The 26,250-nt window shown below is 37.1% G+C and overlaps 1 protein-coding gene across 1 annotated transcript in view; it reads right to left on the reverse strand.

Moving 5' to 3' along the window:
* Window positions 1-26,250, reverse strand: part of CNTN5 (contactin 5) — a 1,514,795-nt gene that overhangs the window by 450,100 nt on the left and 1,038,445 nt on the right. Inside the window, exon 8 of the mRNA XM_081545335.1 lies at window positions 11,816-11,911. Within this exon, the coding sequence (XP_081401461.1) occupies window positions 11,816-11,911 (96 nt within the window). The remainder of the gene's footprint in view (window positions 1-11,815; window positions 11,912-26,250) is intronic.

Raw genomic sequence — 26,250 nt, forward strand, 5'->3', positions numbered from 1 at the left:
GTTCTAAAGGCCTCCTTTGCCCTGTCCTAATTAAAACTTCACAGAAGAGAAATCGCAAGGCTAGAGGAAATGCAGGGAATGGCATCTGGAAAAAACCGTGTCCTTGAGTCATGCAGCATCCTTTGCTGTTTGAGTACTATTCCAAAATGGAAAAACCATGTATTAGAGAGTTTACAATGAGAGTGTTAGAGGGACAATGAACTCCATTTTGCTCCTGTGTTAGCTGTATGCCATGTTTTAAGCATTGCTATAACTTACTAATTTATAAATTCAGCTATATTCTATGATGGTTCAAAACATATATGCAGAAATAAAATGTTAGTCTGTAAATCATTATGTAATACCATTAATTCAGTTTTCTTGGCTATAAAATAACCAAGTATTATATTTTATTCTCCTTCACTTTAAAACTCAGGATACACTCAGCACTGTGTTACCCATGAGTTCCAAGGAGTCCCCACAATTCTGTTATTGGAGGAGGGACAATAAGGGGATGGATTGCTTTGGAGAGGATGTTTAGGGGAACTGGACCTGTTTCTGTGGTTTTGAATTTTTACACAGACAGATATATCAGACTGGGCATTTATTTTGCCTGGGACTCAGTCACACATAATTTTACAAGATCACCAAGGCAAACAATACTAGGTTAGTACAAGAGAGGATAAGCAAAGGATCCAGGCAGTAGAATAAAGAAAATGATAACATTTGTTGGAAATGACTCTTAATTATTGTGCTTTTTATCTGGATGCAGGTGGCTTTATGTAGTCTGATGTTTCTTCTACTTTAGATCAACTTTGTTGGGACTTGGCTTGCATATTCTAAGGTCTTTTCACACCTGTCTCAGGATCTACTGGGTTTCCCAGGAGGCGCTAGTGGTGAAGAACCCGCCTGCCAATGCAGGAGACATAAGAGATGTGGATTCGATCTCTGGGTTGGGATGGTTCCCTGGAGGAGGGCACAGCAACCCAATCCAGTATGCTTGCCTGGAGAATCCCAGGGATAGACGAGACCGGTAGGCTGCAGTTCATAGGGTCACAAAGAGTCCGACACAACTGAAGCGACTTAGTACGCATGTACTATATCTCTTGAGGATATAAGCTCCTCTCTTTTACAGGCATTGAGGCTCTGGTGTTCCAGGGCATATAGAAGGTGCATTAAACTTTGATTATTCTAGCTTTTGCATGTTTAAAACTACAACAATGCAATCTTTAAACAGTCAATAAATCTTTTTCATCCAAGCAGCTAATTCTTACAAACATTTGGAGTTATAAATGTGAACTGTAGGTATTTTTAATTTCAATCTGATCTGTTGCAATTTGTGTCACATAAATGCACAAATTCTGTCAGTAATTCAAAGTTATTTAAACCGGTTGGTATCATAGAAATAGAACAGCAATTTTTTGCTAGTTATATTGGGTTTTTTATCCCCATGATATTTACTATACAAAGAGAAATCATGCTGTTCACACTGTAAACACTCTCCCTGAGAGCTCCCAATCAATCTCATAATCAATCCTGAGACAACTATGCTGATTATGCCTAAAATTATAGTCTCCTGCCCAGACCCCTTTCCTAGACTGCAGACTTATATATGCAGTTTTCTGTACTATCTACAGGTACATAATTCTTCACATATCCATGACTCAACTAAACTTATTCTGTTCTAAACCAATTTTATATCTTAGCCATTAAACTAAGTTGCTTTTCTTCCTCAAATTCTGTTTGATTAGTGAATGAATGATTGAATCAATTAATCCCCAGAAGCAATCATATTTAAATGATCAAAATGATTTTAAATAGGCATATTAAGATTTTACATATTATTTCTAAAATAATAGAAATAAAATGCATAATTTCAAATTGAGTAGAAGGAAGCATTCATTTAAAAACCTTCCATTAATTAAAAAAGTCTGAAAAAGTGAAAAGAGGGCAAATAGATCATAGAAAAAGGATACTAATTAGTAAAAAATGAGGTGGTATAAATAAATAGGCTAAGTTCATTAGTTAAAAGATAATATATACTCTATAAGCATTTGTTGAATGAAATGGTAAGTACTATATTTGATATTGTAAAATAAGAATTTTGAGAGATTAATAAGCCCATTTTTTAAAAATCTTATTTGTGTTCATGGTATAAAGATTTTAGTATAGCTTTATCCAAAATATGTATTATATGGCATAAAATATACCAAAGACTGAAATCCTGGTTCCATCATTTACTAAGGATGAGAACTTACATGTTTCACTTAATCCTTCTAAAGTTTCTGTAGGTTCCTCATTTCTACAACAGGGATGACAAATAATCACTAACTGTCAGATATTTTGCAAGGATTATGCTGGCTGTGCTGTGCTTAGTCACTCAGTCATGTCCAATTCTTTGCGACCCCATGAACTATAGTCTGTCAGGCTTCTCTGTCCATGGGATTCTCCAGGCAAGGATAGTGGAGTGGGTAGCCTATCCCTTCTCCAGGGGATCTTTCCAATCCAGGAATCAAACCGGGCCTTCTGCATTGCAGGAGGATTCTTTACCAGCTGAGCTACCAGGGAAGCCCTTGCAAGGATTATATGGTACAACAAATCTGAAAATATGATTGTATATTGTAAAATGTTCCATTCATGATATATTTTTAACTGCAGTCTAGCACTTTGTACAAGAATTTTAATTTCCACTTTGACATAAGTGTGTAAGCTTCTGAGATAATACTTCTGCACAAAATAGGACCAAAACATATTTAAAGTTAAATAGTAATTACTGATTTGCTATTTAAAGGTCTGTGGTGATAACCTCTAAACCTTTAAGTAATTCTATGCTTAGTTATAGATTTTATGAGGCTTATTTTTACATTTTCAGAGAGCTTTTTTAAAATAGTAAAGCCCTGAATCTCAAAATTACTAAATGACAGAACTGTTTTATTGGCAACCAAAATCACTTTCATCAGATGTGCTTAAGAATCTAAAAAGATATATCTATTTACAGGTAGGTGAATAGCTACTTCAGTATCCAGTCAAAATGTTTCTATTCACAGATATTACTTTCAGGAATTAATATTACTCTCTTGCAAAGTAAATGGGGAAATTCAGCAAATAAATCAACCCTAGCTTTTGCTTTTAATCACAGGAAAATAATGTGCATTGTACATCCATTTGACGTAATAAGAAAATGGATTTGATGGCTATTTCTGAATATTATCTAATCTTCTTTGATGCATAAAATGTTTATAATTTCATGTAGTTATCACTAAATTTTAGTACTTGCTAAACTTTGAAATAATAATGATCATATTTGAATAATATTATTTGAAATAATAATATTTGAATGTGACATTAGCTGACCCAAATATCTATCATAAATATGAGTTGGTTATGATAAACTGGTAGCAGGAGCCTGATAAAAACTGTTTAAAGCCCTATGAAACTCTCATTAGAATCAGTATATTTATTCAGTTGTTAAACATGCATTTAATGAATACTTAACTCTTCTACTTTTTCATATACTTACTAAGTGTCAGGTGCTGCACTAAGTATTAGAGATACAAATATGAGGTAGAAGGTTTTGCACCATTAAGGAACATATAATCTACTAGGGGGAATTAAAATATTAGGAAATGTTTACTTGCAACACTTTACTTCATTTAAATTTTTGATAAAATAAAATAATAAGCCAATTATGATTTAAAAGATGGTAGTAAAGTAAGAGAGGGGAACAAAAGAGAATCAAGCATCAGTTAACCAGGTATGCTGTGATGATCTATTGGATTGGTCAACCATTCCATAACATTTTATGGAAAAACCTGAATGAACATTTGGCCAACCCAATACATAACTATTTCGACTTGACAGAAATTTGGGGTTGAGATTCTAGTATGGATCAGGTTATTTATTCATTTCATAGTGCACCATCTCATCCCACCAAAACAAAGGCAGTTGTTGAGGCCTTTGCTAACAGGTGCCAGACCAGGAAAGCAATCACAAGGTCTTTCTCATCGAGTAGCCCTGGCTTATTCTTTCTACACTCACCCTGCCTCTACAGAAAGAATTTCTGGCTTGAATTCCCCAAGACAAATTCAAAGTTGTCTTCCTAATTGATAAAGCAAAGCATTAGGATTAATCCACATTTCACAGTAAAAATTGTGACCTAAATTAAAAAATCCAATCAGGTTACAGTTTGTACTTTTATTTTATATTTATTTTATTCTTTCATATTGATGATATGAATCATGTTAATTTATCTCTTCTTCAATTCACAACATCATTATAAGAGAAAGGTAAATGGTAAGAAATTTCTTGTACTACACAGCTGATCTATTTTTCTTTGTTCTTGCTTAGGATTTCTTTCTCAGTTTCTGATAGTTATGTATGGGTAAAAAAAACCTTGGCCAATTTTATTTATTTATAAATATTATGCATGTACTCACTCAAAAAATGTTTTTGAGCCCCTACTGTATGCCAGTCATTGTTCTAGATATGAGGCTCAGCACTGAACAAAAACTACAAAAATTCTGCCCTCGTGGGATTTATATTCTATTTCAAGAGGACAGGGAATGAGCAAGTAAGTAAATTTCTACAATGTATGGAAAGTGATGATCATTGTGGAGAAAAAGAAAACAGAGAAAGAGGAAAGGAATTGTGGGGGTTCATATCAAAATAGGAAAATTAGATAAATTTTCACCAAGCATGTAAGTTTTGAAGGAAGATTTGAATGTGAAGTAGTGAGCCATTCAAATGGCAAGCATAAGAGGAATCAGGCATTGAAAATAGCAACTGGAAAGACTTTGAGGCACGACTATATCTGGTTCCTGTGGAATATTAGAGAAACTAATATAACTATATATGAAAAAGCATGAAAGAGAATAGTAGATAAGGTCAGAGAGATTACATGGAGTCAAATGGTGAGGATTCTCCAAGCTATTCTCAGTTAGTCAGTTCAGTCGCTCAGTGGTGTCAGACTCTTTGCGACCCCATGGACTGCAGCACGCCAGGCCTCCCTGTCCACCAGCAACTCACGGAGTTTACTCAAACTCATGTCCATTGAGTAGGTGATGCCATCCAACTATCTCATCCTCTGTCGTCCCCTTCTCCTCCCACCTTCAGTCTTTCCCAGCATCACGGTCTTCTTCAATGAGTCAGTTCTTCATATCAGGTGGCCAAAGTATTGGAGTTTCAGCTTCAACATCAGTCCTTCCAATGAATATTCAGGACTGATTTCCTTTAGGATGGGCTGGTTGGATCTCCTTGCAGTCCAAGGGGCTCTCAAGAGACTTCTCCAACATCACAGTTCAAAAGCATCAATTCTTTGGCACTCAGCTTTCTTTATGGCCCAACTCTCACATCCATACATGACTACTGGAAAAATCATAGCTTTGACTAGGTGTACCTTTGTTGGAAAAGAATGTCTCTGCTTTTTAATATTCTGTCTAGATTGGTCATAGCTTTGCTTCCAAGGAGCAAGCGTCTTTTAATTTCATGGCTGCAGTCACCATCTGCAGTGATTTTGGAGCCCAAAACAATGGTCTGGATCAGTGGCTGAGTGGCGCTGCAGCGACTGTGAGGAAATACCCCACGTCCAAAGGCAGAGAAGCCCCAGCAAGATGCTAGATGTTGGAGCAGCAGCTGTGCAGTGCTGGAGTGACTTTGTGGAAATACCCCATGCCCAAGGGCAAAGGAGAAGCCCCAGAAAGATGGTAGGAAGGATGAACTTACATTTAGAATCTAACCCCATACCAGCCAGAGATGCTCAGAGGGCTCAAACAAACCTTGTATGTACCAGGACCCAGAGACCGCACAGAGACTGAGACAGAACTGTGTTTGGGTGACCTGGAGATACAGGCCAGCAGTGGACTGCTGCAGAGGCAGAGGCTCTGGGTGCAGCAGACTTGAGTATGGCATAAGCCCCCTTGGAGGAGGTCACCATTAACCCCACCACAGAGCCACCAGAACTTACACAGCACTGGGAAACAGTCTCTTGGAGGGCACAAATAGAACCTTCTGCACACCAGGACCCAGGATAAAAGAGCAGTGACCCCACAAGAGACTGATGCAGACTTGCCCGTGAGTGTCCAGAGTCTCCAGCGGAGGCATGAGTCGGTGATGGCCTGCTGCAGGGTTGGAGGCACTGAATGTAGCAAGTGCATGGGACCTTCTGAAGGAGGTCACCATTATCTTCCTTACCTCCACCATAGTTTGGCCCCAGGTCAAATAACAGGGAGGGAACATAGCCCTGCCCATCAAGAGAAAATTGGATTAAAGATTTACAGAGCACAGCCCTGCCCATCAGAACAAGACCCAGTTTCCCCCTCAGTCAGTCTCTCCCATCAGGAAGCTTCCATAACCCTCTTATCCCTCTCCATCAGAGGGCAGACAGAATGAAAACCACAATCACAGAAAGCTAACCAATCTGATCACAGGGACCACAGCCTTGTCTAATTCAAGCTATTGTAAGGAAGAATTTTAGCATTGACTCTGAATGAGAGAGTATATTAGTCTGCTTAGGGTGCCATTACAACATGTCATAGACTGACTGGCTTAAACAACAGTATTCGATACTGAGGCTGGAAGTCTGAAATCAGGGTTTCAGCATAGCTGGTTTCTGCTGAAAGGTCTCTGACTGGCAGATGGCCACATTCTTACTAAATTGTCACATTATGGAGAGAAAGAGCAAACTCTCTGATATCTATTCTTACAGGGGCACTAATTCCATCATGAGGGCCCTATCCTCAAAGGCCTTCTATATACCTAATTACTTCCCCAAAGACCTATCTCCAATACTGGGGCTTCATATGAATTTAGGAGTAACTCAATTCAATGTTTATCAGACAGGAAGTTTTTGGAGAATTTTGGACAGAGAGTTGACATGATAAAAACTAGTCCTAACATCACTCTTAGCTACCATGTTGAGAACAGATTTTAAAAAGGTAAAGCCAAAAATAATGGAGAACCATTAAAAGGCTACTGCAACAACCCAGGTATGAGATAATGATAGCTTATTCTAGAGAACTGGCAGTGGAAGGTATGAGAAACTGCCAGATTTCAGATAAAATTTATAGCACGGTCAATAAAATTGCTGACAATTTTTATGTGAGGTGTGAAAGAAAATAAGAAAAAAATGTCTCAGACACTGATGAATTGCAAGGAATTGAATTGCAATTAATTTAGGGGGAAATATCTCATATTTAGGGACGATATAACCAGGAGTTCAGTGTTACTAATAGGTAAGCTTGTGGTGCCTATTAGCCATGCAAATAGAAATGCTGAGTAGGCTGTTAGATGTACAACTAGATTCCTGATTGGAGACATGTGTTTGGGAGATGTCAGTATTTAAAGAGTATTGTGGGATGAAATTTCAGGGAATGGGCGTATATTAAAGAAAGAAGTTCAAAGATTGACACTTACATGAGGGGCTGTCAGGTTATGAGTTTGAAGGGATGGGGCAAAATCAACACAGAGGATTACAAACTAAGGTAAGAGAAAAACTAGAGTGTGCGGAATTCCGCAAGAAAGAATTTTATAAAAGAAGGAGTTTCCAATATGAAGACTGAAAATAATGTCATAATGTTAAAAAGTGCCATAAACTGAGGTATATCCATACAATGGAGTACTATTCAGTGATAAGAAATAACAAACTACTGACAAATATGGATGCACCGTAGAAACATTAAGTGCACACACAGAGACTGCGCATTGTATAATTTCATTAAAATAAAATTTTTAGGAAAGGTAAAAATATAGCAACAGAAAGTAGATCAGTGACTGCATGGGGACGTGGGTGGAAATGCCTTTGTGAAATAATGGAAGTTCTAAACTTGGGCTGTGGTGACAGTGGCACAATTGTGTTAAACATACAGAAGCTCATTGAACTGTACACTTAAAATAGGTGAGTATTCTGGAATAGAAATTGGATCTCAATAAATCTATTAAAAAGTTAGAGAAAGAGACAGAGAAAGAGTGCAGAGAGAAAGAAAGAGTCAGAAAGACAGCATCAGAGTTGAACTGGATAATGCACATACAAAGCTTCTAAAGAGTTTGCTATGGAGAGGAGCAGTAAAAAGTGAGGTGGTAGCTGAAAGAGGAGAGGTTTGCCTTGTATTGTTTTGTTTTCAGATGGAGGAGGGGACAGTATGGTTGCACCCTGTTAGGAATGACCCAGAAGAAAGTAAGCAATCTCTGGTGAAAATTTAGAAGACAGAACAGAGAATGACTAAAGCATTTTATTTAAGTAGATAAAAAGGATGAATTACAGTACAGAGGCTGAGGGATGGGCCTTAGGAGCACAGCAGTGCATCTATACTAAAGAAGAGAGTTTAGAATATGAAACGAATGTTACTGAATGTGTAATTTGGTGATGAAGGCTTGTGTAAGTTATCTTGTAATTGCTCTTCTTTTCACAATGAAATGGTTACCAGCTGAAAGTGAGCATAGGAGAAAAATTGAATGATGGGAGACACACTGAAGGTCTGACAAAATTACAGTGAGAGGGCTAGGTTTGTTTGTTTGTTTTTTCCTTTAATTCCTGGTCAGCATAAGTACACTTGAGATTCATAGTTCGGATTTTAAATTTAGACTGTGTGCATGAGTGTTAATCATTTCAATCGTGTCTGACTCTGCAACCCTATGGACTGTAGCCCACCAAGGAATCCGTTCATGGGATTTTCCAGGCAAGAATATTGGAGTGGGTTGCCATGCCCTGTTCCAGGGGATCTTCCCAAACCAGAGATCCAAACCACATCTCTTATATCTCCTGCATTGGCAGGCAAGTTCTTTACCACTAGCACTGCCTGGGAAGCCCCAGAATTTAGACTAATGTGCCTAACTATTTTTATAGTGTCATATATACATACATATGTATTGGCTGTACTGTGCAGCTTGTGGGATCTTAGTTCCCGGACTGACTAGGGATCCAACCTGTGCCCTTGGCAGTGAAAGGGTGGAATCCTAACCACAGGACTGCGAGGGAACTCTTTTTACAGTCATATAAAGTTTAGTAGTTTCAGGTTGAAGAATGGGTTTACATTAGGATTAGGATTTTGTTGAGTGTTGTGAGGCAAAAGAAGGTTGAAGTAATTAAGGTTGTAAGCAAGAAAAATGATAATGATTGAAGGGGAAAAATGAGACTCAAAGAAGGGGAAGAAAGGGGAAAATGATCAAAGATTTGCAGGTTTCAATGAGGTTGAAGGGTTCCTGGAATCAAGGAAGCAGTGAGCAGAAGATGTGTGTATTCTCAATCACTCAGCCAAGTCTGACTCTTTGTGGCCTATGGCCTGTAGCCTGCCAGGCTCCTCTTGCACGGGGAATTTTCCAGGCAAGAATACTGGAGTGGGGTGCCATTTCTTATACTGGAGTAGGGTACTGTTTCCTACTCCAGGAGATCTTCCTGATCCAGGGAATGAACTTGAGTCTCCTGTGTCTTCTGCATTGGCAGGCAGATCCTTTACCACTAGTGCTACCTTAACTGGAAGCCCAGTTAAGAAACCATAGCTGTTGGTAATAGCAGATGAAGTGCAGGAGAATGATTGTAAACAAGACCACTGGAATAGCAAAAAGAGACAAAATGAAAAGGAGTAAGCTGGGAGTGTGTAAATGACAGCAATGAAGATGTGCAGTCTAAATTGAAATTTTAAAAATGGAGGGGGTCTTTTTTTTGTAAAGAGAATAGACAATGTGCAATGAGGAGAAAGGAGGAGATGTGTTCCAACCTCACTTTGAATGGCACATAAACAAGCTGACAGAATAAACAGCCATAATTTTATAGGGCTGCGGTGGAAGCCATGTCTTTGTGCGATGTGTAAGTTTCAATTGGAACCAGAATGTAATTGACATGCTCAACAAAAAAAAGCTAGAGATATATTATAGGACTTGGCTAATCAAGGGATAAATGACCAACTTGTAAGTGTTAGACGCTGGCCTGGAAGCTGAGCTACTCTAGTTATTTTGGGTCATGCATGTGTCCCCCAAAATGCTATTAACACTGATGTTTGAATAAGCCATTTCATGTAACACTTCAACATGTGTACCTAGTAGAATATAACCTCTTCTACAATTTTAAAGTATCTAATAAGTCTAATATTTCTTATGACACTTATATTGTCATACAACACAATAACAAATAAGCCAGCTTTATTCTTGTTGATCTCAAAGATCACATTTTTATTTACTTAATCAATTATTCATACATATTCTTATCTTATGCTTGCCATGTATACAATTCATCATACTATTTTTTCCCATTAGAAATCTTCTGTATATAGTTTTCTCTGCCAATTGGATAATTTGTCTACGTGTAATCTTACAGTTTTGCTTCTTAAATCATTCTCTCTCATTTCATTTTTTAACATGTGTTCCAACAGCCCTACAACATAGATTGTATCTCAGAAAAAAATCTTGCTTTTTTCCCACAGGAGTCACTGCATATTGCTAATCCCTGTAAAGTTGCTGATGAACCCTTTCATCCTCTGCAGAATCTATTGCCTCTTCCCCCTCCTCCTCCTTTCCCTACCCTCCCTCCATCTTCCCCTCCTTTATTATCTCTAACACTTATTTATCTAATACTTCTCTTCAAACTAAATATAATAACCAACATTAAACATAACATATTAATTTCATAGGATTCTCTTAAACCTACTAAAATCCATTTTAAAAAGGTAAAACACATGTAGGTAAGACTAAATATGTTTTCTGTAAAGTTCACAAACTACTCACAAATGGATTGGAACAACTGAATTAACATATTGGAACTGAGTTGGTATAACTCAGAAATTATTCCTCATAGTGATTATCATCTTAGTTTCAAAGTAAAATATTTTCAAAAATATTTTCCTATTGAAATTAGCTTACTTTTGTTTCAGTTAAAAAGAAAGTTAGGGTCTGATAGAGATGAGAAACTTTAAGAAAACTGATCTGAGGTCTTACTGTAAAGTACGATAAGGATTATCTATGATAGAACAAAACTGGGCCCCAACACTATACTAGTAATGCAACCTAGAGACAAGTTTGGTTTTCACTCTAAACAAAAAAGAAAAATTGATTGAGGTACCAGGATCCTGAATTCTGTTTCCACTTGTTAACTAAAATCTTCATTATTTCTCAGGTAGAAATAGACATTTGATTCTCTCTTTTTCTTTAATCTATGCTGCCCTTTCTTAAATTGCATTATAGGAAAATTTTACTGAGTTGCAAAGAAGTACTCACTTCAAATTATAGAAATAAAACAAAATGGATACAATTATCTGTGAGTTGGCAAGAGGGGAAATAATTAATCTGAGCACAGTTGACTATTCTGTTGCTTCAAACCCTGAGAAATACTTAACCTATTATTATAACTGTTACAAAGAAGAACTCAAGTAGTCAGAAAATAACAAGGAAATCATAGCTGTATGAAACTCAAGAAATATTTCTTAACATTTTTTGTCCCAATGTGAAAAATTACGCCATAAACAACCCAGTTTCCAGCTTATCTTCTGAAACAAGATGCACATTGGTGTTCAGTTAACTCAACTCTGACATTCCCAACAATTTTGAAAAGTTCCTAACTCTCTCAGCTTATCACTTTCCCTGTGCTCCAGGTGGTATATTTCTCCCTGGTGGCAGGCAGAGCCATCCATAACCAAGAGGGTCCGCACTCGGGCCATAAAACAATCTTATCAGAGGAGCTCAGTCTCCCGTCCTATGGCATTTAGAGACTATGGGCTTTAATTACTCGTCTGGTACCCTGATACACGTCGAGAAAAGCATGCGCATCTCAGCTGAACGTCCCCCGGTCAATACCCTGCCTAAAAGAATGAGCACACAGAAGAGAAACGATAGCGAACGGGAGGCGACCTACCTGGAGAGTGAGGCGGCGGCGAGCACAGGAGGACGACCCCTTGGCCTTCTCGCACGGACACCGCGCTTCTCGTCCGGCCACTGAAGTTTCCCAGATCTGCCAACAGAACACAGTGTTCAGATGCGAGGCAAGAAGGAGCTTACAGAATTATCGCTCTTGTAACTTGTCCTTACTTTTCTATCATTATCTAAGCAAGGTTTCTTTTCCTTGTCAAGCAGTGAGAGGAAAGTTTTTTTTTTTTTTTTTTTTTATTTTTATAAATTTATTTATTTTAGTTGGGGGCCAATCACTTCACAACATTGCAATAGTTTTTGCCATACATTGACATGAATCAGCCATGGGTTTACATGTGTTCCCCCTCCTGGACCCCCCACCCACCTCCCTCCCCCTCCCATTCTTCTGGATCATCCCATTGCCCCGGCCCTGAGCCTTTGTCTCATGCATCGAACATGGAATGGTGTTCTGTTTCACATATGATAATATACATGTAACAGTAAATCTCTACCATCTAATTTTAAATATGCTTCTCAGACTATGTGTACACTCCTAACTGCTATATATAGTGCATACAAATTGCCGTGTAGGGAGAAATTAAACAATAGCTTTATAACAACATTGACTACTTACTGTATTTCTTTATAATAGTTTTACATATTAATTTTTCTACTACCAATCAAACTCACTCATGCATATTAAGAACAGAAGTGGTTGGGGTGTCTGGTGCCCAAACTGCTTCCTAATCATCTGTCACGCTAAAAACGGTATGTAAAACCAAGCATGAATTTGCCATATTAAAGTGACTTGTGCACTCAAGCAAAATATAATGAAGATATAAGGACCTCTTTTCTATGAACGTGAGCGAAAATGTCATGTTACTTTCATTTTATGTAAGCCTGGGATGGTGTGTACAAATTAATTATACACATTCATTTTGATTATTCTAAAAATATTATAGTTATTGAAATACTCACTTGAATGTATGAAGGACTAACGCATTGACTGAGTTTCAATTGTCCCTTAAATTATCTTGCATTTGCACAATTTAAAAATATAGTCCTAAGAATAAAGTGGCCTTAAAAAAGAATGGTATGCATTATTTATATTTCTTGATTAATAAATAAGCAATAAAAGAAATATAAATAATGCATAACATTCATCTTTAAGGCAACTGTTTTTAGGACAATATTTTTCAATTGTGCAAATGCAAGATAATTTAAGGGACAACAATTGAAACTCAAGCAATGCGTTAGTCCTTCACACATTCAAGTGAATGTTTCAATAACTATAATATTTTTGGAATAATCAAAATGGATGAGTATAATTAATTTGTACACAGCATCCCAGGCTTACATAAAATAAAAGTAACATGACATTTTCACTCACGTTCATAGAAAAGAGGTCCTTATATCTTCATTATATTTTGCTTGAGTGCACAAGTCTCTCTAATTTGGCAAATTCATGCTTGGTTTTACATACTGTTTTTAGCGTGACAGATGATTAGGAAGCAGTTTGGGCACCAGACACCCCAATCACTTCTGTTCTTATTCTTTGCAGCCAAAGATGGAGAAGCTCTATACAGTCAGCAAAAACAAGACTGGGAGCTGACTGTGGCTTGGATCATGAACTCCTTATTGCCAAATTCAGACTGAAATTGAAGAAAGTGGAGAAAACCACTAGACCATTCAGGTATGACCTAAATCAAATCCCTTATGAATATACAGTGGAAGTGAGAAATAGATTTAAGGGACTAGATCTGATGGACAGAGTGCCTGATGAACTATAGATGGAGGTTCGTGACATTGTATAGGAGACAGGGATCAAGACCATCCCCATGGAAAAGAAATGCAAAAAAGCAAAATGGCTGTCTGAAGAGGCCTTAGAAATAGCCGTGAAAAAATGGGAAGCGTAAAGCAAAGGAGAAAAGGAAAGATATATCCATTTGAATGCAAAGCTCCAAAGAATAGCAAGGAGAGATAAGAAAGCCTTCCTCAGTGATCAATGCAAAGAACTAGAGGAGAACAAAAGAATGGGAAAGACTAGAGAGCTCTTCAAGAAAATTAGAGATAACAAGGGAACATTTCATGCAAAGATGGGCTCAATAAAGGATAGAAATGGTAGGGACATAACAGAAGCAGATGATATTAAGAAGAGGTGGCAAGAATACACAGAAGAACTGTATAAAAAAGCTCTTTACGACAAAGATAATCACAATGGTGTGATCATTCACCTAGAGCCAGACATCCTGGAATGTGAAGTCAAGTGGACCTTAGGAAGCATCACTATGAACAAAGCTAGAGGAGGTGATGGAATTCCAGTTGAGCTATTTCAAATCCTGAAAGATGACGTTGTGAAAGTGCTGCACTCAATATGCCAGCAACTATGGAAAACTCAGCAGTGGCCACAGGACTGGAAAAGATCGGTTTTCATTCCAATCCCAAAGAAAAGCAATGCCAAAGAATGCTCAAACTACCATGCAATAGCACTCATCTCACACACTAGTAAAGTAATGCTTAACATTCTATAAGCCAGGCTTCAGCAATACGTGAACCGTGAACTTCCAGATGTTCAAGCTGGTTTTAGAAAGGCAGAGGATCCAGAGATCAAATTGACAACATCCGCTGCATCATCGAAAAAGCAAGAGAGTTCCATAAAAACATCTACCTCTGCTTTATTGACTGTGTCAAAGCCTTTGACTGTGTGGATCACAATAAACTGTAGGAAATTCTGAAAAAGATGGGCATACCAGACCACCTGATCTGCCTCTTGAGAAACCTGTATGCAGGTCAGGAAGCAACAGTTAGAACTGGACATGGAACAACAGACTGGTTCCAAATAGGAAAAGGAGTACGTCAAGGCTGTATATTGTCACCCTGCTTATTTAACTTATATGCAGAGTACATCATGAGAAATGCTGGGCTGGAGGAAGCACAAGCTGGAATCAATGTTGCTGGGGAAATATCAATAACCTCAGATATGCATATGACACCACCCTTATGGCAGAAAGTGAAGAAGAACTTAAGAGCCTCTTGATGAAAGTGAAAGAGGAGAGTGAAAAAGTGGCTTAAAGCTCAACATTCAGAAAACTAAGATCATGGCATTCGGTCCCACCACTTCATGGCAGATAAATGGGGAAACTGTGGTAACAGTGCCTGATTTTATTTTTCTGGGCTCGAAGACCACTGCAGATGGTGACTGCAGCCATGAAATTAAAAGACGCTTACTCCTTGGAAGGAAAGTTATGACCAACCTGGACAGCATATTAAAAAGCAGAGACTTTACTTTGCCAACAAAGGTCCGTCTAGTCAGGGCTATGTTTTTCCCAGTGGTCATGTATGGATGTGAGAGTTGGACAGTGAAGAATGCTGAGTGCCAAAGAACTGAGGCTTTTGAACTGTGGTGTTGGAGAAGACTCTTGAGAGTCCCTTGGACAGCTAGGAGATCCAACCAGTCCATCCTAAAGGAGATCAGTCCTGGGTATTCATTGCTACTGCTGCTGCTGCTAAGTTGCGTCAGTCGTCTCCAACTCTGTGTGACCCCACAGACGGCAGCCCACCAGGCTCCGCCGTCCCTGGGATTCTCGAGGCAAGAATACTGGAGTGGGTTGCCATTTTCTTCTCCAATGCAAGAAAGTGAAAAGTGAAAGTTAAGTCGCTTAGTCGTGTCTGACTCTTAGCGACCCCATGGACTGCAGCCCACCAGGCTCCTCCGTCCATGGGATTCTCCAGGCAAGAGTACCAGAGTGGGGGGTGTTCATCGGAAGGACTGATATTGAAGCTGAATCTCCAATACTTTGGCCACCTGATGTGAAGTGCTGACTCATTTGAAAAGACCCTGATGCTGGGAAAGATTGAGGGCAGGAGGAGAAGGGAACGACAGAGGATGAGATGGTTAGATGGCATCATCGACTCGATGGACATGGGTTTGGGTGGACTCCGGGAGTTGGTGATGGACAGGGAGGCTTGGCGGGCTCCGGTTCATGGGGTCGCAAAGAGGCCGACATGACTGAGTGACTGAACTGAACTGACCTGAATCTATTCATAGCTCAGTACATATGTACCTTCCTATTTTCTTAGGCTTGGTTGATCAAATAAAAGATTTTGGGAATAGTTTCTTGGAAATGATAGGAGTTCAATATTTTTGTAAATAAACATTGTACTAGAATTCCCATTTTGTAAAATCATGTTTCCCTGGTGAGAAATGCTCCTTAAAAATGTTCTGCCTTTCCTGTCACTATCAATTTTAAAGGAGATTAAAAAAAAAACTTTTCATCATTTCATGCTAAAATAGTATTGTTTCATAATACAATGTAGACCCTCAAATTTAATGTTTGTTAATCTGATGAATGATGAAGGTAAGCAGTCAAGAAAATATACTGAATGGATATGAAAGAGATAAATCATCAACTTTAATATTCTAAGAGAAATTCTATAAATTACATTTTTGAGAGATGGGTTACAATTTAAAATTTGCTGAATTTATAATCCAACCTTTTAAAATACATTCAAAACCATGAAGGACTAGTTAACAGTCAAGGCATAATGAATAAATAGAAAGGAATTAATTACTGAGGAAAGTGTTTAGGATTTTACATATATTCTGCATTTCATTGTAAATAGTTAAGTATATAATAATTACTATAAATAAGTAAAGTGGTAAAACAAAAAGAAAAATTTATTTTACTACTTTTTTTTGGTGATTTGAAAACCTACACACTAACTTCTGATAAAAATCAACTTCATTAACTTTCAAATGTACATAATACAAGGCTTTAAATTCATTTTCGTTGACACTTGAAGATAGAAGCTGTCTTTTTTTTTCTCCCAATAAATCACCTCAATCTGAAAACAAAGCATGACAAGGTTTCTCATTTAACTTCCTTTGACTACTCTTACAGACGCAACACAGTGAGCAATGGGGTTGTAATATCCCTTTAGAGATTATATGGTTTTATTTTCCTCTTTTCATCCTCATTGAATTTATAAATTCTGGAAGGCTATTTGTATATCAATCTATTTCAACTAAATTTCTTAAATGTTTTCTTAAAAGTACATATTTAGCTTCTAATACATTTACTACAGTTTTATATTGTGCTCATTATGACATTTCACATCAACTTACTACAGTTAAAATATTTTAATAGCAAAAAATCCCAAATGAATGCCTATTTCTCATAAATTGAAGTATGGGTATGGCCTAGAAATTAGACATAGAAAAGAAAATTATAGAATAACTATGGCCTGAATTGTGTTTTGAGATCTCAATGACCCAAAGGATAACATCAGTCCTAATCGCTTCATTTTGTATCATCTGTTAATACAGGGACAATTCAACAGTTTCTCCTGGAATTGTCTTTGTGTCATTGCTTCCAAGGAGCTATAGCATCAGCAGTACAAAGATAAATGGATTTTTTTCAGTTGTGAATAGATCATATTTTCTCATAAAGACATACACAGAAATACTAAAGGGAAGCCTGCACTTTGATGGAGAGTGTGCTTTTTTCATTTAAATCCTTCCTCCTAGAATAAACAAAGAGTAAAATGTGATTATTTATAATGTAAAAGCAGTCCTTGTGTCAGGCAAGATTCTGAGACCAGATTGATGTGAAAAAAATTCTTAATTGGAGCAGGAATGGCAACTAGAGAGAATACTCTGAGTGAAAATACTGTTGGTTGTTTTGATCTCGTGGTTGAAGAGAAAACAGTTACCTTGGAGGTACTCATCAGAGAACTTAGTTAGAATAAGCGTCCTATATGTCAAAAAGAGAAATGAAAAAAACAAAGACTTTTTATGGATGAGGCTTTGATTATTTTATTGTCACTTATACAAGATTCAATCCCTGGGTCAGGCAGATCCCCTGGAAAAGGGAATGGCAACAGACTCCAGCATTCTTGCCTGGAGAATCCCATGGACAGAGGAGCCTGGTGGGCTACAGTTCAAGGGGTCACAAAGAGTTGGACATGATTGAAGTGACTTAACATGCACTCACCAAAAGTGAAAAAAAAAATATATGTTTCTATATTCTATGTTAATCTTTAAGAGGAAAAATGAGTAAAAGTAAAAATCTTACTATAAGAACTCTAAAATTCAGGTTCAAATTATAAACTGAAATTAGCTTCTTTCTGGACTTATTATAAAACTCATGGACTAAAAGACAAGTAATCTGCAGGAGGAAGTTAGTAATAAAGAATCACAAGACCTCAGGCCTTATTTTTTCTCAGACCTTTTTTCCAAGTCCAGAAACTCATGCAGAGTTTGATAGTGGAGATTTAACTAGAACTGCAGCTTACAGGTTTATACCTATCCAACAAATTCATACAATTAATGATATGACTGACAGTCACAAAGACAGACTATAAGGTTGAAATGTGTGATTGGAAGCATATTGACCACAAATAAGACAAACCATTTCCTTAATTCATTTAACAGGTGTTTTTTTCAGTGCAAGCTGTATACTAAAATCTATGTTAGGTATTGATAATACAGAAAAGCTGTAAAGGAAGACTGTAGATATAAGAATTAATCATACGATTGAACTAATCAAGGTAAATTGGAAGTGGCCAAACAGGAGATGACAAAAGTGAACATCTACATTTTAGGAATCAGTGATATAATGGACTGGAATGGGCAAATTTAATTCAGATGACCATTATATCTACTACTGCGGTGAAGAATCCCTTAGAAGAAATGGGGTAGCCCTCATAGTCAACAAAAGAGTCTGAAATGCAGTACTTGGGTGCAATCTCAAAAACAACAGAATAATCTCTGTTCATTTCCAAGGCAATCCATTCAATATCATAGTAATCCAAGTTTATGCCCCAACCACTAAGCTGAAGAAGCCAAAGGTGACTGGTTCTATAATGACCTACAAGACCTTCTAGAACTAACACCAAAAAAAGATGTCCTTTTCATCACAGGGAATTAGAATGCAAAAGTAGGAAGTCACGAGATATCTGGAGTAACAGGCAATTTCAGTGTTGGAATACAAAATGAAACAGGGCAAAGGCTAATGGTGTTTTGCCAAGAAAATGCACTGGTCATAGCAAACACCCTCTTCCAACAACACAAGAGAAGACTCTACACATGGGCATCACCAGGTGGTCAACACCGAAATTAGACCGATTATATTCTTTGTTGCTGAAGATGGAGAAGCTCTATACAGTCAGCAAAAACAAAACTGAGGGCTGACTGTGGCTCAGATCATGAACTCCTTATTGCAAAATTCAGACAAACTTAAATGAAGAAAGTAGGGAAAACCATTAGATTATTCAGGTGTGACCTAAATTAAATCCCTTACATATACACATAAACACACATAAAAATATTTTTGGACATATTCCCTAGAATGGTGAATTATTTAAAATTTTGGAGAGTGACAATGGTTTTGGACTGATTGGGGATTTAACTGATTTCATTATTATGTAGGTTAAATAAGATTGGTTAGTTATTGGGGAGAATTGAGAAAAAAGAGTCAAGGAAAGAAGGCAAGAGGGCAAATCTTATGTAATTAAGAATGAAGTACTAAGGATTCTCTCTCTCGTGGCCCCTAATTTCCTAGTCTTAGATCTGTTCTGAATAAATGGCAATGCTTGACTTATAGGAGCCCTGCATTTGGAACAAGGAACAAGAATGGAGTGATCATTGTAAATTATAGACTCATCCTATAGGTGGAGGTAATAAGTTTTAGACTGTTAATTCTCCAAGCACTTTCAAAGAATGTTCTAATGCTAACAGTGTTACGAATATGGAGATGATTTATTATTAATTCAAAAATTAACAAGTTGATTTCAAATATTTTTAAAAAGTAAAACCATAAATAAAGGCAAAACACTCTAGAATATATGTCAGAGACTGGGGTTTATTAAATATTACTAACTCTTGAATTGCAAAATTCAAATTTAAATTGAAGAAAGTAAGGAAAACCACTAGACCATTCAGATATGACCTGAATCAAATCCCTTACAATTATACAGTGGAAGTGACAGATAGATTCAAGGGATTAGCTCTGATAGAGTGCCTGAAGAACTATGGATGGAGGTTTGTAACACTGCACTGGAGGCCATGATCAAAACCATCCCCAAGAAAAAGGACTGGAAAAAGGCAAAATGGTTGTCAGAGGAGGCCTTAAAAATAGCTGAGAAGAAGAGAGGTGAAAGGAAAAGGAGAAAAGGAAAGGTATACCCATCTGAATGAAGAGTTCCAACAAATAGCGAGGAGAGATAAAATAGCCTTCCTAAGTGATCAGTGCAAAGAAATAGGGGAAAACAATAGAATGGGAAAGACTAGAGATCTCTTCAAGAAAATTAGAGATACCAAGGGAAAATTTCATGCAAAGATGGGCCCAATAAAGGACAGAAATGTAGGTACCTAACAGAAGCAGAAGATATTAAGAAGAGGTGGCAAGAATACACAAAAGAACTATACAAAACAATCTCAATGACCCTGATAACCAGGATGTTATGATCACTCATCTAGAGCCAGACATCCTAGAGTGTGATGTCAAGTGGGCCTTAGGAAGTATCACTAGAGACAAAGCTAGTGGAGGTGATGGAATTCCAGCTGAGCTATTTCAAATGCTACAAGATGCTCCTGCTAAAGTGCTGCACTCAATATGCCAGCAACTTTGGAAAACACAGCAGTGGCCACAGGACTGGAAAAGGTCAGTTTTCATTCCAATTCCCAGGTCCTTGCCCTAGCTGTTCTCTCTGCCTGAAATACTCTCCCTCTAGTGTATAACCTTAAAAATATCTTTTAAAATATTCCTATAAAAAATAAGGGTTTTGAAAACAAAACCCCTAGGTTCAAATTCTAGTACCACTATTTATTAATGGTTACCTTGGGCAAATTATTTTACTTCATTGTGCTTTACTTCTCAGGCAAAATGAGATAATTAATTTTATACGTGTTATAAGACTATTGTGAAAAAAACAATCCCTGACATATAAAAATAGGTTACTTATATAACTGACCAATAAAAAGCACTTAATCAATAATATTTCCCTCTAAAAATTTCAAAGAGATGTATCTTATCAACTTCTAATTATAAACCTAAATTTTTGTTCTAAGTACTTTGAGCAACAGTATAAAAGATTCTCAAATTCTAACACTTGAGGACAATCTACAGAGTTTCACAAATTAAAAGCAGAGATAACACTCATTAAGTAAAAGAGACAGTTGAGTGGAGCCAAATTTAGACAAGCTACTTCACTGTTCATATCTCAGCTTCTTTATCTGTGAAATGAAGTCAAGAAAACTATCTCATCAAATTTTTGTAATAGTGTATGTACAGCAATTAGTCTAACACATGGCAAACCACAGTAAATGAAAGCAATTATAACCGCTTATTATTCATGTTAAAAAAACACTTTTGTGAGAATCATGAGATAAATGCTAAATTTAACTCTTCTACTATTTAGCTCGGAGAAGGAAATGGCACCCCACTCCAGTACTCTTGCCTGGAAAATCCTATGGACAGAGGAGCCTGGTAGGCTGCAGTCCATGGGTTCGCTAAGGGTCGGACACGACTGAGCGACTTCACTTTCACTTTTGACTTTCATGCATTGGAGAAGGAAATGGCAACCCACTCCAGTGTTCTTGCCTGGAGAATCCCAGGGACGGGGGAGCCTGGTGGGCTGCCGTCTGTGGGGTCGCACAGAGTCGGACACGACTGAAGTGACTTAGCAGCAGCAACTATTTAGCTATGCGATTTGTAGTTTAACCTTCCTGTGTTTTCTTCTTCATTTATAAATCAGGGATTTTGGTTGCTCAAGAATGCTTGTGCAGTTGAAAGTAGAACAGTTGTGAAGGGGGAGTGGCCAAGATGGCAGAGTAGGAGGACCCTGAATTCACCTCTTAATCATGGGAACCCCAAAATCACAACTATTAAAGAACAACTATTGATGACAATAACCTGAAGACTTGCAGAAAAGATCTTCTACAGACAAAAAATTAAAGAAGAAAACAAAGAGACTGGTAGGAGGGGTGAAGACATGGTATATTCACAACTTACACTGCAATCTATCCTAGCCCTCCCCATCAGCAGCTGGCAGATTATGCACCAGGGAGGGCAGGAAAACCAACTAGACTAAGGGACAGCCATGTCTGTCAGGCTACCCACAGTAATCCTGCCACAGTGGCCAGCATTCAGGGCAACCCTAGTGCTCTGTGTGACCAGAGCAGAGTGCACTTCTGGGAAGCATATGACATCTCCTATAAAAGGCGACTTTTCCAAGGTCCAGAAATATAGATAGCCTACCAAATACAAAGAACTAAAAACAGCAGATTAGGCAAAATGAGGTGACAAAAGAACATGTTCCTAATAGAGAACAAGATAAACTCCAGAAGAATAAATAAGTGAAATAGAGATACATAATCTCCCTTTTAGAGAGTTCAAGGTAATGATCATAATGATGTTCAAAGAATTCAGGATAAGTTTGGATAAACAGAGTGAGAAGTTAGAAAATTTTAATAAAGTGAGAAAATATAGAGAAGAACCAAACATAGATAAATAGTCTAATAATTAAAAGTAAAAATACACTATAAGGCATTAACAGTAGATTAGATAATAATGAGAAATGGAACATTGGCCTAGAGAGGGAGTAGTAGAAATCACTGAGGTGAACAGAGAAAGAAAAAAGAAAAGAAATAAATACCGTTTAAGAGACAGTGCAACAGTCAGTTCAGTCGCTCAGTCGTGTCCGACTCTTTGTGACCCCATGAACCGCAGCACACCAGGCCTCCCTGTCCATCACCAACTCCCTGAGTTCATCCAAACCCATGTCCATAGAGTCAGCAATGCCAGCCATCTCATCAATTCTTCGGCGCTCAATTTTCTTTATAGTCCAACTCTCACATCCATACATGACCACTGGAAAAACCATAGCCTTGACTAGATGGACCTTTGTCGGCAAAGTAATGTCTCTGCTTTTTAATATGCTGTCTAGGTTGGTCATAACTTTCCTTCCAAAGAGTAAGCATCTTTTAATTTCATGGCTGCAGTCACCATCTGCAGTGATTTTGGAGCCCAGAAAAATAAAGTCAGCCACAGTTTCCACTGTTTGCCCATCTATCTGCCATGAAGTGATGGGACAAGATGCCATGATCTTAGTTTTCTGAATGTTGAGTTTTAAGCCAACTTTTTCACTCTCCTCTTTCACTTTCATCAAGAGACTCTTTAATTCTTCTTCACTTTCTGCCATAAAGGTGGTGTCATCTGCATATCTGAGGTTATTAATATTTCTCATGGCTATCTTGATTCCAGCTTGTGCTTCCTCCAGCCCAGTGTTTCTCATGATGTACTCTGCATATAAGTTAAATAAGCAGGGTGACAATATACAGCCTTGACGTACTCCTTTTCCTATTTGGAACCGGTCTGTTGTTCCATGTTCAGTTCTAACTGTTACTTCCTGACTTCTCAAGAGGTGAGTCAGGTGGTCTGGTATTCCCATCTCTTTTAGAATTTTCCACAGTTTATTGTGATCCACAGAGTCAAAGGCTTTGGCATAGTCAATAAAGCAGAAATAGATGTTTTTCTGGAACTCTTGGTATCTTGGTATCTCTAATTTTCTTGAAGAGATCTCTAGTCTTCCCCATTCTGTTGTTTTCCTCTATTTCTTTGCATTGATCACTGAGAAAGGCTTTCTTATCTCTCCTTGCTATTCTTTGGAACTCTGCGTTCAAATGGGTATATCTTTCCTTTTCTCCTTTGTTTTTCACTTCTCTTCTTTTCACAGCTATTTGTAAGGCCTCCTCAGACAGCCATTTTGCTTTTTTGCATTTCTTTTTCCTGGAGATGGTCTTAATCCCTGTCTCCTGTACAATGTCACAAACCTCTGTCCATAGTTCATCAAAACAATCTTCAGGTAGAACAACATTGGAGGTATCAGACACCCAAATTTCAAACAATACTACCAAGCTACCATAACCAAAACAGTATGGTCCTCACACAAATTGAAATACATATATCCATGGAAAAGAATCTATGATAAAGGAGGCAAGAATATACAATGGGGAAAAAAAAATTGTCTCTTCAACAGCCTGTGAAATAAACGATGTTGATATAACTGGATAACTATATGCAAAAGAATCAAACTGGGCTATTCCCCCATACAATACATAGAAATTAATTCAAAGTGGCTTAAAAGTTAAATTGAAGAGCTGCAATCATAAAATTTCTAGAAAAAACATGATAAGTACTTGATTGACATTGGTTTTAGTATTTTTTAATATGACTTCTTAGGTAAGTGAACCAAAAGCAAAAATAAACAAATGAACTCAAACTGAAAAGCTTTGCACAGTGAAGGAAACTATCAACTAAATGAAAATGACACCTATTGGATGGGAGAAAGTATTTTTAAACAATTTACCTGTTAAGGGGTTAATATAAAAAATATACAAAGAACTTGTAAAACTCAACATTAAAAAACACCCCAAAATAAACAACTATGTTAAAAAAAATTGGCAGAGTATTTGAAGAGATATTTTCCACTAATACTAATAATTAATACTCTGGGAAAAGAGATCAAAACCACAGTGAGATATCAACTCTCACCTGTATGAATAGCAATTATCAATAACAAATAATAAGTGTTGGAGAGGATTTAGAGAATGTGGTGTTGGTGGGAATGCAAACTGGTGCAATCACTGTGGAAAACTGTACAGAGACTCCTGGAAAACATTAGAAACAGAACTACCATATCATCGAGCAATTCCACTCCTGGGTATTTAAAGAAACTAGAAGGATTAATTAGGAAAAAAATGCACCACAATTCATTACAACATTATCTACAATAGCCAAGATGTGGAAGCTACCTAAGTGCCCAACAATACATTAATTGGTGGGATTTCCCTTGCAGTCCATTGGTTATGATTTTGCTTTCTAATACAGGAGGTGTACGTTAGATCCCATGTCAAGGAAGAAAGATCCTATATGCCTCATGGCAAAAAAAATAAGCAAAAACAAAAATTGAAAACACACATACACAAACAGAAGCAATATTATAACATATTCAAAAAGACTTTAAAAATGTTTCACATCAAAAAAAAAAACCCTTTAAAATAGATAAACCAGTAACGAAAATGTCTCATATATATATATACGATGGAATTATTACTCAGCCATAAAAAAGAATAGAATCTTGCCATCTGTGACAACATGGATAGACCTAGAAGGTGTTACACTAAGTGAAATAAGTCAGACAGAGAAAACAAATACTGTATGATTTCCACTTATATGTGGAATCTCCAAAAAAAAAAAAAGTTGACAAGCATAACTGAACAGAGAGAGTCATGGAAGCAGTGAACAAACAAGTGGTTGCCAGGGAGGAGGGGCTCAGGAGAGGGAAGGTGAAGGAAACTTACAAACACAAACTTTCAGTTACAAAATAAGTGAGCCACAGACAGGAAATATACAGCGTGGGAGGAAGTCGATAACTGTGTAGCAACTTTGTATGGTGACAGATGACAAGTAGACTAATCATTGTGGTCATATTTACATGTATAGAGATATTGACTTACTATATTGTGTACCAGGAACTAACATAATGTTGCACCCCAATTATACTTCAGAAACAACTGAACAAACTCGTAAAAAAGATATCAAGTTTGTGTTTATCAGAGGCAGGAGTGAGGGTCAGGGGAAATTGCATGAAGGCAGTCAAAAGGTACAAATACCTAGTTTCAAGATGAATAAGCACTAGGGATGGAGTGTACAACACGATATATATAATTAACACTGCTATCTCTATGTTATATATGAAAGTTGTTAAGACAGTAAATCCTGAGTTCTCATCACAAGAAAAATATTCTTTTCTATTTGTTTGTTCTGTATCTGTATGAGATGATGGTTGTTCACTAAACTTGTGATAATAATCTCATGATGTATGTAAATCATATAATTATGCCATATACCTTAAACTTATGTGGTATTGTGTGTCAATTTTATCTCAGTAAAACAGGGGAAAACAATACTCATGGTGGAAACTAGATAAAATGGAGACAGTATGCCTCACACGAAAACATTTACATGTGTTTAATAAACACTGTGCAAACTAAAGGAAACATTTGTGTAGTAACATTTATCCTGAAGAAGAACACCTTTTCAAGCCTCGACAAGATGACCTCTAAGATGCTAAATATTCCATGAATTTAACATACCACCTATGATTCTCACTATCATTCAGACCCTATTTTTATGTGCAATTATGTATTATCTATCATTCAGAACTTACTTCAATCTGTAAACATATTTATATAATAAATACATATACAAATCATAAAATATATATGAATGAATACTCTTAACTAGTCTCTATTACTACATTGAATATCAAATGAAACAATTTTTATATTTTGTATTTATATTTTGATGATTGACTTGATTAACTGAAATAAGAAAATGTTATCACTGTAAAAATGTATACCATTTATTGATAAGGTTA

Source organism: Giraffa tippelskirchi, chromosome 11 (assembly GCF_054371585.1).
Source record: "Giraffa tippelskirchi isolate mGirTip1 chromosome 11, T2T-mGirTip1v1.2.pri, whole genome shotgun sequence".
In the NCBI taxonomy this organism is placed as follows: Eukaryota; Metazoa; Chordata; class Mammalia; order Artiodactyla; family Giraffidae; genus Giraffa; species Giraffa tippelskirchi.